This window comes from Dipodomys ordii, unplaced genomic scaffold (assembly GCF_000151885.1).
Source record: "Dipodomys ordii isolate 6190 unplaced genomic scaffold, Dord_2.0 Scaffold31, whole genome shotgun sequence".
NCBI classification, from domain to species: Eukaryota; Metazoa; Chordata; class Mammalia; order Rodentia; family Heteromyidae; genus Dipodomys; species Dipodomys ordii.
The window spans coordinates 9,723,156-9,734,971 of NW_012267247.1; the positions used below are offsets into that span (position 1 = coordinate 9,723,156).

The window sequence follows — 11,816 nt, forward strand, 5'->3', positions numbered from 1 at the left end:
CAGGAGGAGGAGGAGGAGGCAAGAAGCCAAAGACAGAGGAGCTGGGCCTGGCCTCCCAGTCTCCAGAAGGCCGACCCTGCCAGCCCCAGACAAGGGCACAGAAGCAGCCAAGCCACACCAACTACAGCAGCTACTCCAAGCGAAAGCGTCTGACCCGGGGCCGAGCCAAGAACACCAATGCTTCCCCCTGTAAGGGGCGTGCCAAGCGGAGACGGCAGCAGCAGGTACTGCCCCTGGATCCTGCAGAGCCTGAAATCCGCCTCAAGTACATTTCCTCTTGCAAGCGGCTGAGGGCAGACAGCCGGACCCCAGCCTTCTCACCCTTCGTGCGGGTGGAGAAGAGAGACGCATTCACCACCGTGTGCACTGTTGTCAACTCCCCCGGGGGCGAGCCCAAGCCCCATAGGAAGCCTTCCTCTTCCACCTCCTCCTCTTCCTCGTTCTCCTTAGACTCAGCTGGGGCCTCCCTGACCACACTCCCTGGAGGCTCCATCCTGCAGCCTCGGCCCTCCCTGCCCCTCTCCTCTACCATGCACCTGGGGCCTGTAGTGTCCAAGGCCCTGAGTACCTCTTGCCTTGTTTGCTGCCTCTGCCAAAACCCAGCCAACTTCAAGGACCTTGGAGACCTCTGTGGGCCCTATTACCCTGAACACTGCCTCCCCAAAAAGAAGCCAAAACTCAAGGAGAAGGTGCGGCCAGAAGGCATGTTCGAGGAGCCCTCACTCCCCCTTGAGAGAACAGTCAAAGGCCTCGAGTGTGTGGCCACCGCGGCCACCGCCGCCGCTGCCACCACCACCACCACCACCACCACTACCACTGGGAAACCCCCCAGGCCTGACGGCCCAGCTGACCCGGCCAAGCAGGGCTCGCTGCGCACCAGCGCCCGGGGCCTGTCCCGGCGCCTGCAAAGTTGTTACTGCTGTGATGGTCGGGGGGACGGGGGCGAGGAGGTAGCCCCAGCCGACAAGAACCGCAAGCATGAATGCAGCAAAGGGGTCCCCACAGAGCCTGGTGGGGATACCCAGGAGCACTGGGTGCATGAGGCCTGTGCTGTGTGGACCAGCGGGGTCTACCTGGTGGCCGGGAAGCTCTTTGGGCTGCAGGAGGCCATGAAGGTGGCCCTGGACATGGTAAGAGGCCAGCCCAGCTGGGGTGGAGCATGGGGCCCTAGGAACAGGCAGGAAGCTGGTATCTGCAGAGCTGCAGGTTGAGTCAATGGTGTCCATGCCACAGAAGCCCCCCGAAGAGCTGGAAGCAAGGGGGTAAAGGGAGGGGGCAAAGTCAAAGCCCACATGAGACTAAGGCAGGACATGCTCATCACCCTCTCCCCAAAAACTCCTCTCTATAGCTCTTACATTCCACCCAGCCAGTTCCTACTCCCCTCCCCCCCCCCACAAACCTACCCTCACTAAAAGCCAGGGCCCAGAGAAGATGGGAGGCCCTAAGAATGCAGAGCAAGGGTGGTCTGCGGGAACAGGCTGGTCCTGGTTGGGCTGGGGCAAAGATGACCCTCAAGCCACAGGGAGCACGGAGCCCTAGTCCACCATAGCCCCTGTGTTGAGCCCTGAGTCCAGGGGAGCTGTGGCTACCGAGTGGCTGTGAACAGAGCCTTCACCTCTCTGTACCACCCCTCAGCTCCAAATCAGTGCCTGGTACCCACCACGGGAATCATGGGGACACAGTGAGTTAATGGTCATCATGCTGTTAGTGTGGCACCTGGCCCACATTTAAGACTCTATCTGGTATCACAGGACTAGGAAAACTACGATGATGCTGGTACTGAGCACTGCCAGGGCACTGCAGGCCACTGGGCACGGCTGTTTGGGCTCCCTTCCAGGGGTCCACAGCCTCTCTAGCCAGTGAGTCAGGTAGAGAGGGCGACAGGCCCACAGGCCCCTATAAAAACCTGCTCTCCCATGGCAGTGGCTAGTGGAAGTGTCTGTGCCCTAGGGTGGTAGACCTGTATCTTGCCACTGGGGGGTGTCCTTCTCCCTCCGCACACTTGGAGCTCAGCCAAATCCCTGGCCCCCTGCATTGGGTCCCTGCATTCATCCTGCCTTTTCTCTACTTACCACAGCCTGCTGCAGGTGCCAGGCTCAAGAGGAGCCAGGGCATGGAAGGGCATGGACTGCCAACCTCTGAGCCATTTGGCCACCTGGAAGAGCTGCCCAGGCTAGCAGACTTACCCATCCCCCTACCGGTGCTCTCCCATATACCTTGCTCTTCTTCCTTGTACCTGACAGCGGGTGTGGCCCCTCTGGGCTGCCACATCCCTGGGGCTGCTGAGGCTGCTGCGCATGCCCCCTGGGTTTCCTAGGCTTTTCCCATCTCCCCCTAGGAATGGCTAGAGGTCCTCTCTGGGCCCACCTTGTTCGGGACATCACAACCACTGTGCCCTAATATACACAGTAGGCCACAGCCCCCACAGCCCTGATCGCCTGTGGTTTTGTTGTTGTTTTATTTTGTTTTTCCTTCTATTTCCTGCCCTTCTCAATTTTTCTCCCTCCTTTCTGTGCCCTCTGCCTACCTTCCCAGCTATCCTGAAATAAATTCAGCTTTCTCTTACCATTAAAAAAAAATTGGCTGGGAGCCAGGTGCTGGTAGCTCAAGCCTGTAATCCTAGCTACTCAGGAGGCTGAGATCTGAGGATCATGGTTCAAAGGCAGCCCCAGCAGGAAAGTCTGTGAAACTCTTATCTCCAATAAACCATCAGAAAACTGGAAGTGGTGCTGTGGCTCAAGTGGTAGAGCACTTGTCTTGAGCTGAAGAGTGGAGGGACAGCACACAGGCCCAGAGTTCAAGCCCCACAACTGACAAAAAAAAAGAAAGAAAGAAAAGAAAAAATAAAGGAAAAGGCTGGAAATGTGGCTTAGTGGTAGAGTGCTTGCCTAGCATACATGAAGCCCTGGGTTCAATTCCTCCACACCACATAGACAGAAAAAGCCAGAAGTGGTGCTGTGGCTCAAGTGGTAGAGTTAGCTAGCCTTGAGCAAAAAGCTCAGAGATGGTGCTCAGGCCCTGAGTTCAAGCCCCAGGTCTGGCAAAAATAAAAATAAATTTTAAAAAATTCTAGTAGTTCTTGGACTTGCTGGTCCCAGCTGGTGACTACCTTGCCCCTGCCATTCATGTCAGCCCCACTGAAAACTACCATCTACCCTGCAGTCTCGGCTCTGTGGCCTTGTGGAGTACTGAGGGCCAGGGCTGAGAACCCACCGTGTCCCCTTGCATAGCACTGGCAGGCCAGAACTAGGAAGAACACAGAATGAAGTCCTTTCCTGTCCAGGCCTGTCCCTGTGGCTCTGACACACACACACACATGCCAGAGGGCCGGCTCTCCTGGACCCAAACTAAACAGGAGTTTGCTGGCCGCAGAGGGTCTCTCCCTACCAGCCCTAGGTGACCTGGGGCTGGCAGTCAGGGTGTGCTGTCCATCCAGACAAGAAGCCACTCCTGAGCCTAGGGGGGTCAGGGTAGGGATGGGTAATGATTGGAAAAGCCAGGCTTGTCCTCATGGAACACTTTAGAAGAATGTGCAGGATCTAGCCTTCCCAGGCTTCCTGTAGAGTGGCCTCTGGGATCACAGTGCAGCCCACTGCTTCCTGCCTTGCTGGCTCCCCTGAAACCAAACATGCTGAGCCAGACACCAGGTGTGCATGCCTGTAATTCTAGCACTTGGGAGGATCACAGTTCAAAACCAGCTCAGATAGGAAAGTCCATGATATTCTTTATCTCCAACTAGCCAGCAAAAAGCTGGAAGTGGAGCTGTGGCTCAAGGGGTAGAGTGCTAGCCTTGCGTGAAGCATCTAAGGGATAGTGCCTAGCTCCTGAATTCAAGCCCCAGGACTGGCAGAACCAAACAAACAGACCCTGGTGCAAATCCCAGTTCCGCCACGTGCCATTGTATAACTCCAGCCCTGATGCCAACCCAGGTTGGGCAGATCATCGTGACAGTCCCTACTCAGTACCCTGCTGGTGCTTTAGCCTCACTTTGCTGCCTTATGGACTGAGCTGTGGCCTCGGGCCCTCTCTGCCTCCTTCCCCACAATACCTGCAATCTTTGAGCCCTGCTATTCCCCGTCCTCTTAGAGCCTCAGCTTCCTGGTCTGCCTCAAGCCCCACTTTCCCATTACCGTCTTGTATGCCCCCTCCCATCCAGATGAGGCCTGGTGACAAAATGCTCCAGATGAGGGGGACACAGGGCTGACTTGTATTGTTATGAGGATGGCAGTGTCTGCTTAGGCCTGGTGTAGGCCTTGGGACAGACAAGGCAGCGCTCAGGCCTCATGTGGGGGTTCCTGGGGCTAGGGACATCAGAGATGTGTTTCTATACCTGTTTCTAAAATGGCACTCAGATGCCTAACTCAAGGGTTGTTGGGGGATACAAGAAAGCAAAGAGGTACTGTCAACCGTGGCAGCTCCCTAAAAGTTCTAACACGCTACGGGCTGCTATGGATTCAACTCAGCCTGGTCTGGGACCCCCCATTGGTGCTTTATTGCCTCTTGTGTAGGTCAGGAATTGGAGGTCACTGGATTCCAGATCCTCATGCCATTCATGAGACAGTGTGAAAAATTGGTATTCTAGAATATTCCTCAGCTCCCACTCCGCTCCTGCTCCTGGCCTCCTCAGCTGCAGGAGTTTAGGTGGAGCCTAATCCAGGGCAGCATGTGTACCTGGGTCCACTAGGTTTTGACACAGGCCCCAACCTGGAGCTGTGACCTTAGGAAAGTTTTTCAGCCTCTTCACCTACTGGTTAACCTGGATAAATAACATACTGGGCAGGGTGTGGAGGCTTCCACCTGTGATCTTAGCTACTCAGGAGGCTAAATCGGAAGGATCCTTTTCAGAGGCTAGCCCAGAACAAAAGTGCAAGACTATCTGAAAAATCACTAAAGCAAAACGGGTTTGGAGCATGGCTTTAGTAGTAGAGCACTCACTTAATTAGCAAATGTGAGGCTCTGAGTTAAAATTCCAGTACCACCCAAAATTAGAAATAACTGTGATTACTGGGAGCTAGTAGCTCATAGCTGTAATCCTAGCTACTCAGGAAGCTGAGATCTGAGGATCAGGGTTCAAAGCCAGCCCAGACAGGAAAGTCTGTGAGACTTTTTTTTTGGTCCGGTTGTGAGGCCTGAACTCTGGGCCTGAGCACTGTGTCCCTCAGCTCTTCAGCTCAAGGCTAGTGCCCTAGCACTTGAGCCACAGCACCACTTCCGGCTTTTTTCTTTTTGCTTATGTGGTGCTGAGGAATCCAACCCAGGGCCTCAGGCATGCAAGGCAAGCACTCTACCACTGAGCCCCTGTGAGACTCTTATCTCCAATTAATCACCAAAAAGCTGAAAGTGGGCCTGTGGTTCAAGTGGTTAGAGCACTAGGCCTTGAGCACAAAAGCTCAGGGACAATGCCCAGACCCTGAGTTCAAGCCGCAGGAACAGAAAAAAGCCCTGATACTACTGGGCTGCCAGGACTTGGCCTCGGCCTGCTCTGCTCCTCACTTCCTTCCCACCTTGACTTCTCAGCAGGATCACACTACTGTGGTTCATGAACACGCGTGGCCTTGGACCTGTCTCTGTCCCACTTTTCCAAGGGCCTTCTCTGCATTGTCTTACTAATATGGCCACATCCTGTGCACACCCCCCCCCCCCATGTGTAGGGGCAGGCCTATGCCAGGCCAGGTTCCGGTCAGGTTCACATGGAATCAGAATCTTGAGGTTCCTGTGTCACCACCTTTGCATCTGACCTTTGTTGTCCCCGGGAGGTGACTGTGTCACCCTGGCTACAAGGATCTGGCTCACTGCTGCATGCTCCTGCTACCGAGAGACAGCAGAGCCTCCCACCCTCCCACCATCTGTAGAGGGGGGCTGCTAGAAGGAGCCAGCAGGAGCCAGCAGCAGCCACGCAGGGTGGAACCATGCTTGAACTAGCTTTGCTTTACTCACTTTTTGGATAAAGCCTTACATCTTTGCCCTGAGGAAGCCCCAGATCGCAATCCTTCAGAGTTCTGCCTCCTGAGTAGTTGGGGTCACAGGTAGAAGCCACCACACCCAGTTCAGTATTACAGTTATTGATCTCTGTCTCAGCTCCAGGCTGGGCCCTGAGTCAAAACCTAGTAGGCCCAGTCATACTACGTTGTGAACTTTGCAGCTGGGGAGCCCAGGAGCAGGAGTGAAGTGGGGAGCTGAAGAACATTCTAGAACATCAGGTTTTCATACTGCTTCTGGGTCGATAATTTCCGCTGCTTAAACCAGGCATGGTAGTGTATGACCATAATCCCTGATGCTAGGGAAGGGTTGATGGTGATGGGAGTGTAGAAGGTTCTAGGCAATCTGGGCAAAATTCGTGAGCCTCCTGTTTAAGAACCAAAATATAAGCTGGGTTCTCATGACTCACATCCATAATTCTAGCTACTCTGGAATATGAGGCCTAGAGTGTTATGGTTGCAAGCCAGCCCAGGCAGAAAAGTTGTGAGATTCTTATCTCCAAAAATCAGTAAGAAGCAGGACCGGTGTTTTGGCTCAAGTATTAGTGCATCAGCCAAGCAAGCATGAGACCCTGAGTTCAAATCCCAGTGCCACAAATGTTTTTTTTTTAAAAGAGCCAAGGACACACCACTCAGCATGAAGGAGCACTGGGCAGATGCTGGCTGCTAGCCCTAGCCATAATGGCCAGTAGTGTCGCCAGCACCCAGCATGCCAGCCCAGGGGCTTCCAGACAGCAAGTGCTTATGGGTGTTTGCATCCCAGCGCTGAGCCTCCTGGCTGCCTTCCAGCAGCAGATTTGGAGGAGGCAGGAGGTGGGGTTGCTGGGGTCTGTGTGGAAAGATGGGGGACTCACCTGCCTTCCTTGTCTCTTCACTAGACATGTTCCAGCTGCCAAGAAGCCGGGGCCACCATTGGGTGCTCCTACAAAGGATGCATCCACACCTACCACTATCCGTGTGCCAGCGACGCGGGTGAGTGCCAGCCAAAGGGACCGGGGTTGGGGGCGCATGGGCACAGCTCCTCTAACCCAGGTCCCATGTCACCACTGGGGCCCCCTCCCACTCCCTCATTCTTCTTTTTCTCTGCCTAGATCTGGGCTGGGCAATGCCAGGGTCACTGAAATCAGGTCCCACTCATCTGGTTAGGATAGCCCAGAGCAGTGTGAAGAGATAAGTCATAAGCAAGAATATGGAGAGCTTACTAAGGAGCTGGGCCTTTGGAGGATGAATAGGATTTGCACAGAGACCAAGGGAAAGGTTATACAACAGTAAATTCCAAATGAAGGACTAGGAGTATAGCTCAGTGCAGAGCATTTGTCCTGCAAATATGAAGCCTTGGGTTACATCCCCAATCAGACAAGTAATCTTGAGCTCCCTTCTGTAATTCCAGCTACTCAGGAGGTAGGATTAGAAAGCCAGCCCAGGCACAGTTGCCGAGACCCTATTTCATGGATAAGTTGAGTGTGGTGGTGGTACACCTCTGTAATCCTAGGTAGGAGAAGTGCAGTCTGAGACTGGCCTCAGGAAAAAAAAAATAGGAGACAACTGAAAAATATCTAAAGGAAAAAGGGGCTAGAGGTGTGGTTCAAGTGTGGAAAACCTGCCTAACCAGTATAAGCCTTGTGTTCAAATGCCAGCAGGTGATGGGGGAGAGGGAGAGAAGAGGTCTGAGACCAAATGGGCTATTGGCCCATTGGTTGAGCAGGGTGATGGGTGTAGACACAAGCCATAGCTCCCTGCATTCCCTCTCATTCTCTTCCTCTATCTTACGTATGCACTGTTGCCAGGCACATACAGTAAAGGGTTGCACCAGCCTGCTCCTCATTGGCCAGGTAGGGAAACTGAGGCTCAGTGAGATTCTTTACATCTACGCAAGAAAAGCTGTCACTCATGGTGTAACAGTCACCAATTTCTTGATGGTATTTGGTGGTGGCAGTGGTGGTGGTTATGGGGCCAGAACTTGGGGCACTGTCCCTGAGCTCTTTTTGCTCAAGGCTAGTGCTCTGCTACTTTGAGCCATAATGCCACTTCCAGTATTCTGTTGATTAATTGGATATGAGCCTCACAAATGGTCCTGCTCTGGCTGGTTTTGAACTGAGATCCTCAGGTCTCAGCCTCCTGAGTAACTAGGATTACAGGTGTGAGGCACCCAGCTCATTTTACGGGAGGGAGTCTTAGGCCCAGATTCAATCCTGGTGGCCTTTCTTCCCACATAGTCTGGGGCACCACAGCTGTCTCTGCCCAGGGTTATGGGGAGCAGAGCAGAATAGTGAACCCTAACCAGAAGGTACAGCCTCTTTCTTATTTTGGGCCTGGCCCCTCTTTACACCTCCATCCCTTAGAGCTCTAGCCCGGATGGCAATGATGTGACCTTCACTCTGCCTCGTGGTGGACAGAGCCCAGGGCTCCTGTCACCGGCCATAGACCCTCCCACTGCCCCACCTGCCTCCTGGGTCCAAGGCCAGCACCAGCTCCAGCTCTAGCCAAGCTACCAGATTTCAAATGGTGACCTCAGAGGGGGCGGGAGGGGCCACAGGAGTGGGATTGCAGTGGGGTTTCTTGCTGGCTCTGCCTCACACTACACACTGGGGGTCAGGTTTGGACATGGACATGGCCTTATCTGGGCCCAGTCTCACTCCCACAGCAGCTAACACGAGTGAGTTCCTCCTCTGTGGGAGTTAATATGGTGCCACTGCATGCCACGCCCTCCAGCAAGGCCCAGTGCCATCTCCAGCTGCATCTTTACCAATGGGCAGAGCTGTCATGGCCCCACCGCCTGGCCCTGGAGAGAGGGGCAGGGCACAAAGGCTGGCTTTCTCCATCTTTTTTTCCATCCTCCCCAGGGAACCCCGTGGAGTGGCAGACAGGACGGCCTGGTTCTGCCCACAGTAATTGAGACCGGGCAAGGAGGAGGAGAGTGTGCTTGTGGGAGAGGTTTGCCCTGCCCGAGCTGGGAGGGCATCCAGGGAGAATTCAGGCAGAGGTGACGTTTGAGTGAAGCCCCAAAAGACCCAAGGAGGTGGACCACAGCTGGTTAGCGGTGGACTTTCACTAGGCTCTGAGCTATATAACAGGAAGCTCTGCAGAGTCAAGGGAATTCAGCCAGGAAGGCAGCTGGGAGGACAAGATCAGGGCTGATGAGCTCCTCCTGCCTTAGCCCTGCCAGGAGAGGATGGTTGGCTGGTGTGGGTAGAGTCATATACCCCAAGACTGTGCGGCACCAACCCACAAGACTCGTAAGAGATGAGGAATGGGGTGTTGAGCCTGACATCTAACTTCCCGGTATTAGGGGAGTCGCTGGTCGGAGCAGGGCTGCTGTGAAAAGATAGAGGGGAATACTGCTACTGAGCTACTATTCCTTCCAGGCTCACCTTAGTGGTTTAAACAGCAATGATTCCTTAATTCTGACAAGGGCACAGGCCAGCGGGCAGGTTCTACACCAGGGGTTGGATGCTCTGGGGAGGCCACAGCTGGATCAGTTCTTATTTGCTGCACATGGTCCTGCCCCCAGCACTGGTCCTCTCACTGCCCTGCCTACAGACCTTACCTCACTTCTGCTGGCGATGATAACAAATACCAAGGGCTGCCAGGGTTCACAATGGGATGAGCTGCAAGGAGCTCACACCACAAAGGATCCATGTGATCCACCTTCTACGCATGCAGCTATGCCTATGCCGGGGACCAGCTGTGCTGAGGTCTCCTAGACAGAACTGTCCCGGTTGGGCTCATCCGGTTAGTCCCTGGCAATCAATCAGCAGCTGGAGGCTCATGTGAGTGGTGTAAGGGCCAAGAGGGGGGCAGCCAAGATGTGCTCAGGCCTCCAGAGTGCCCACAGGCTGCCGCCTACCATCTTGTGCTGCCTCGCTGGCCCTCTCAGCCCGATACCCTTCCAGTCCTTACTAAGGATCCCCACTTGAGATCCGTACTGGCTCTCAAGAACAGAGCCAACAAGATGTCCTGTTAGAACATTCCACCCAGCCCATGGCTCACCAGGCCAGCCAGGTGGGAGCAGGGGGACACTGAGGTCTGGCCCTTGTCAGTGACTGCCCCAAGTGGCTGCTGGGTGATTGCTGGGCTAGCTGTTTTGGAAGTGGTGACCCATACCCACAGCTTCCAGTGGCCCAGGTCCTTGACCCAAGTATCTGTCACCGAGCCAGAGGACCACCTTCCTGCAATGTGTGAGCCCAGTGTGCTGTGGAAATCTAGCCTAGTTGTGGAGCTAAATGATGGCTGTTGGCTGTTTCCAAGCAGCTGGTACTACAGGCAGCTTTCAAGTCATGGCTGCCCCTGCTCCTAGATCCTAGGGAGTGGGCAGAAAGAAGTAGGAGGCCACAATGAGGCCTGCAGCTATTTACCCAGCAGCCAGGCTCCTACTTGGGGGTGTGGTTGCTCCCCAGTGTGAGCTAGAAGGAGGCATTAAGGAAGGTGGCTCCTGGCCAGTGAGCAGGGAAGGGAGATGAGCCCAAAGAGGCCTCAGGTAGAAAATGGAGGTGCACAGGGAGGAGGTGCACAGGTCTCCCAAGATGGCACTGGGCCAGGTGCTGAGCCTACTCTGGTTAGGGAGGCATAACTCCTGGCCATGCTTGCTGTCTTCTGCACAGTAGGCCACTGCCTGTACACCTGGGATTTACAGGGACCCGAAATCTCTGTGTGCAGCCTCCCTGTTCCCATAGGAACAAATCCCTCCCCCAGCACCTGCTTTGCACACAGCTCAAGTGGAGATTGATACACCCAACTAGTTAGGCCATATCCTGCAGATGGGGAGACCATGACTTGGCACAGCTGAATAGAGTCCAGACCTGTGACACTACCATACCTGCCTAGCTAGGTATGCATCTGGGGGGTGAGGGGGGCTGGGCACATTCCTCACACTGCAGCCTTCTTTAGGAGGGAGACTAGGACCCATGCCTACTGTAACAGGAGTGACCACACAGAACCAGGCAGATGAGAAGAATCTAGAGGTAGGAGTCTGCCTTACAGTCAGGGAAGATCTTCAATGACAAGAAGTGTGCCAGTGGAAGTTCTAGGTGGAGGAGATGGGGTAAGGGTTAAGCCCAGGGGCTGCGGTGTCCCCTGGCATCCCTGTGATGGAATTTGGGTTGTGGGGCTTTAAGCAGGACCTGGGCCATTCTGTGCCACAATTCTCCTCTGGCCTCCAAACCCGGCCAGCAGCGAGCTCAGCCCCGCTCTAACCACCAAACCTTCTCTTTGGTCACAGGTTGCATATTCATCGAAGAGAACTTTTCTTTGAAGTGTCCCAAGCATAAGGCAAGTGGCCCATAAGTGTCCCCATTTTTTTTCCCACTTCCTTTATAAGCCCTTCCTCTGATCTGCTCCGCTCTGCGCCTTCCTGGGCCTAGGAGCAGGTCGGCACAGGCAGGTAGGGAAGAAGGCTGCCTCCATCGGGCAGGTCTTGAAGAAGGGACCCGCCAGGGGATGATGGAGAGAGGGCTGGCGGGGCCCGTGGTGCGGGCTGACAGCGTGTGATCAGAAGAAAAGCGCGAGCGGGACGGGTCGGTGGAGGTCGGGGCGGAGCCCTGCGGGGCCGGCCGGGGGCGGAGCCCGCGGGACGCCGCCTGGGTGGGCGGGGCACGCGCGCGAGCGCGCACGTCTTCCTGCCTCCCCCGAACCCCGTGGAGTGGCAGACAGGACGGCCTGGTTCTGCCCACAGTAATTGAGACCGGGCAAGGAGGAGGAGAGTGTGCTTGTGGGAGAGGTTTGCCCTGCCCGAGCTGGGAGGGCATCCAGGGAGAATTCAGGCAGAGGTGACGTTTGAGTGAAGCCCCAAAAGACCCAAGGAGGTGGACCACAGCTGGTTAGCGGTGGACTTTCACTAGG

The 11,816-nt window shown here is 55.0% G+C and overlaps 1 protein-coding gene across 1 annotated transcript in view; it reads left to right on the forward strand.

The window, feature by feature from the left end:
• Rai1 (retinoic acid induced 1) overlaps positions 1-11,816 on the forward strand; it is an 84,181-nt gene that overhangs the window by 72,195 nt on the left and 170 nt on the right. The window contains exons 4-6 of the mRNA XM_013016485.1: positions 10-1,130; positions 6,857-6,950; positions 11,197-11,246. Of these exons, the coding sequence (XP_012871939.1) occupies positions 10-1,130; positions 6,857-6,950; positions 11,197-11,246 (1,265 nt within the window). The remainder of the gene's footprint in view (positions 1-9; positions 1,131-6,856; positions 6,951-11,196; positions 11,247-11,816) is intronic.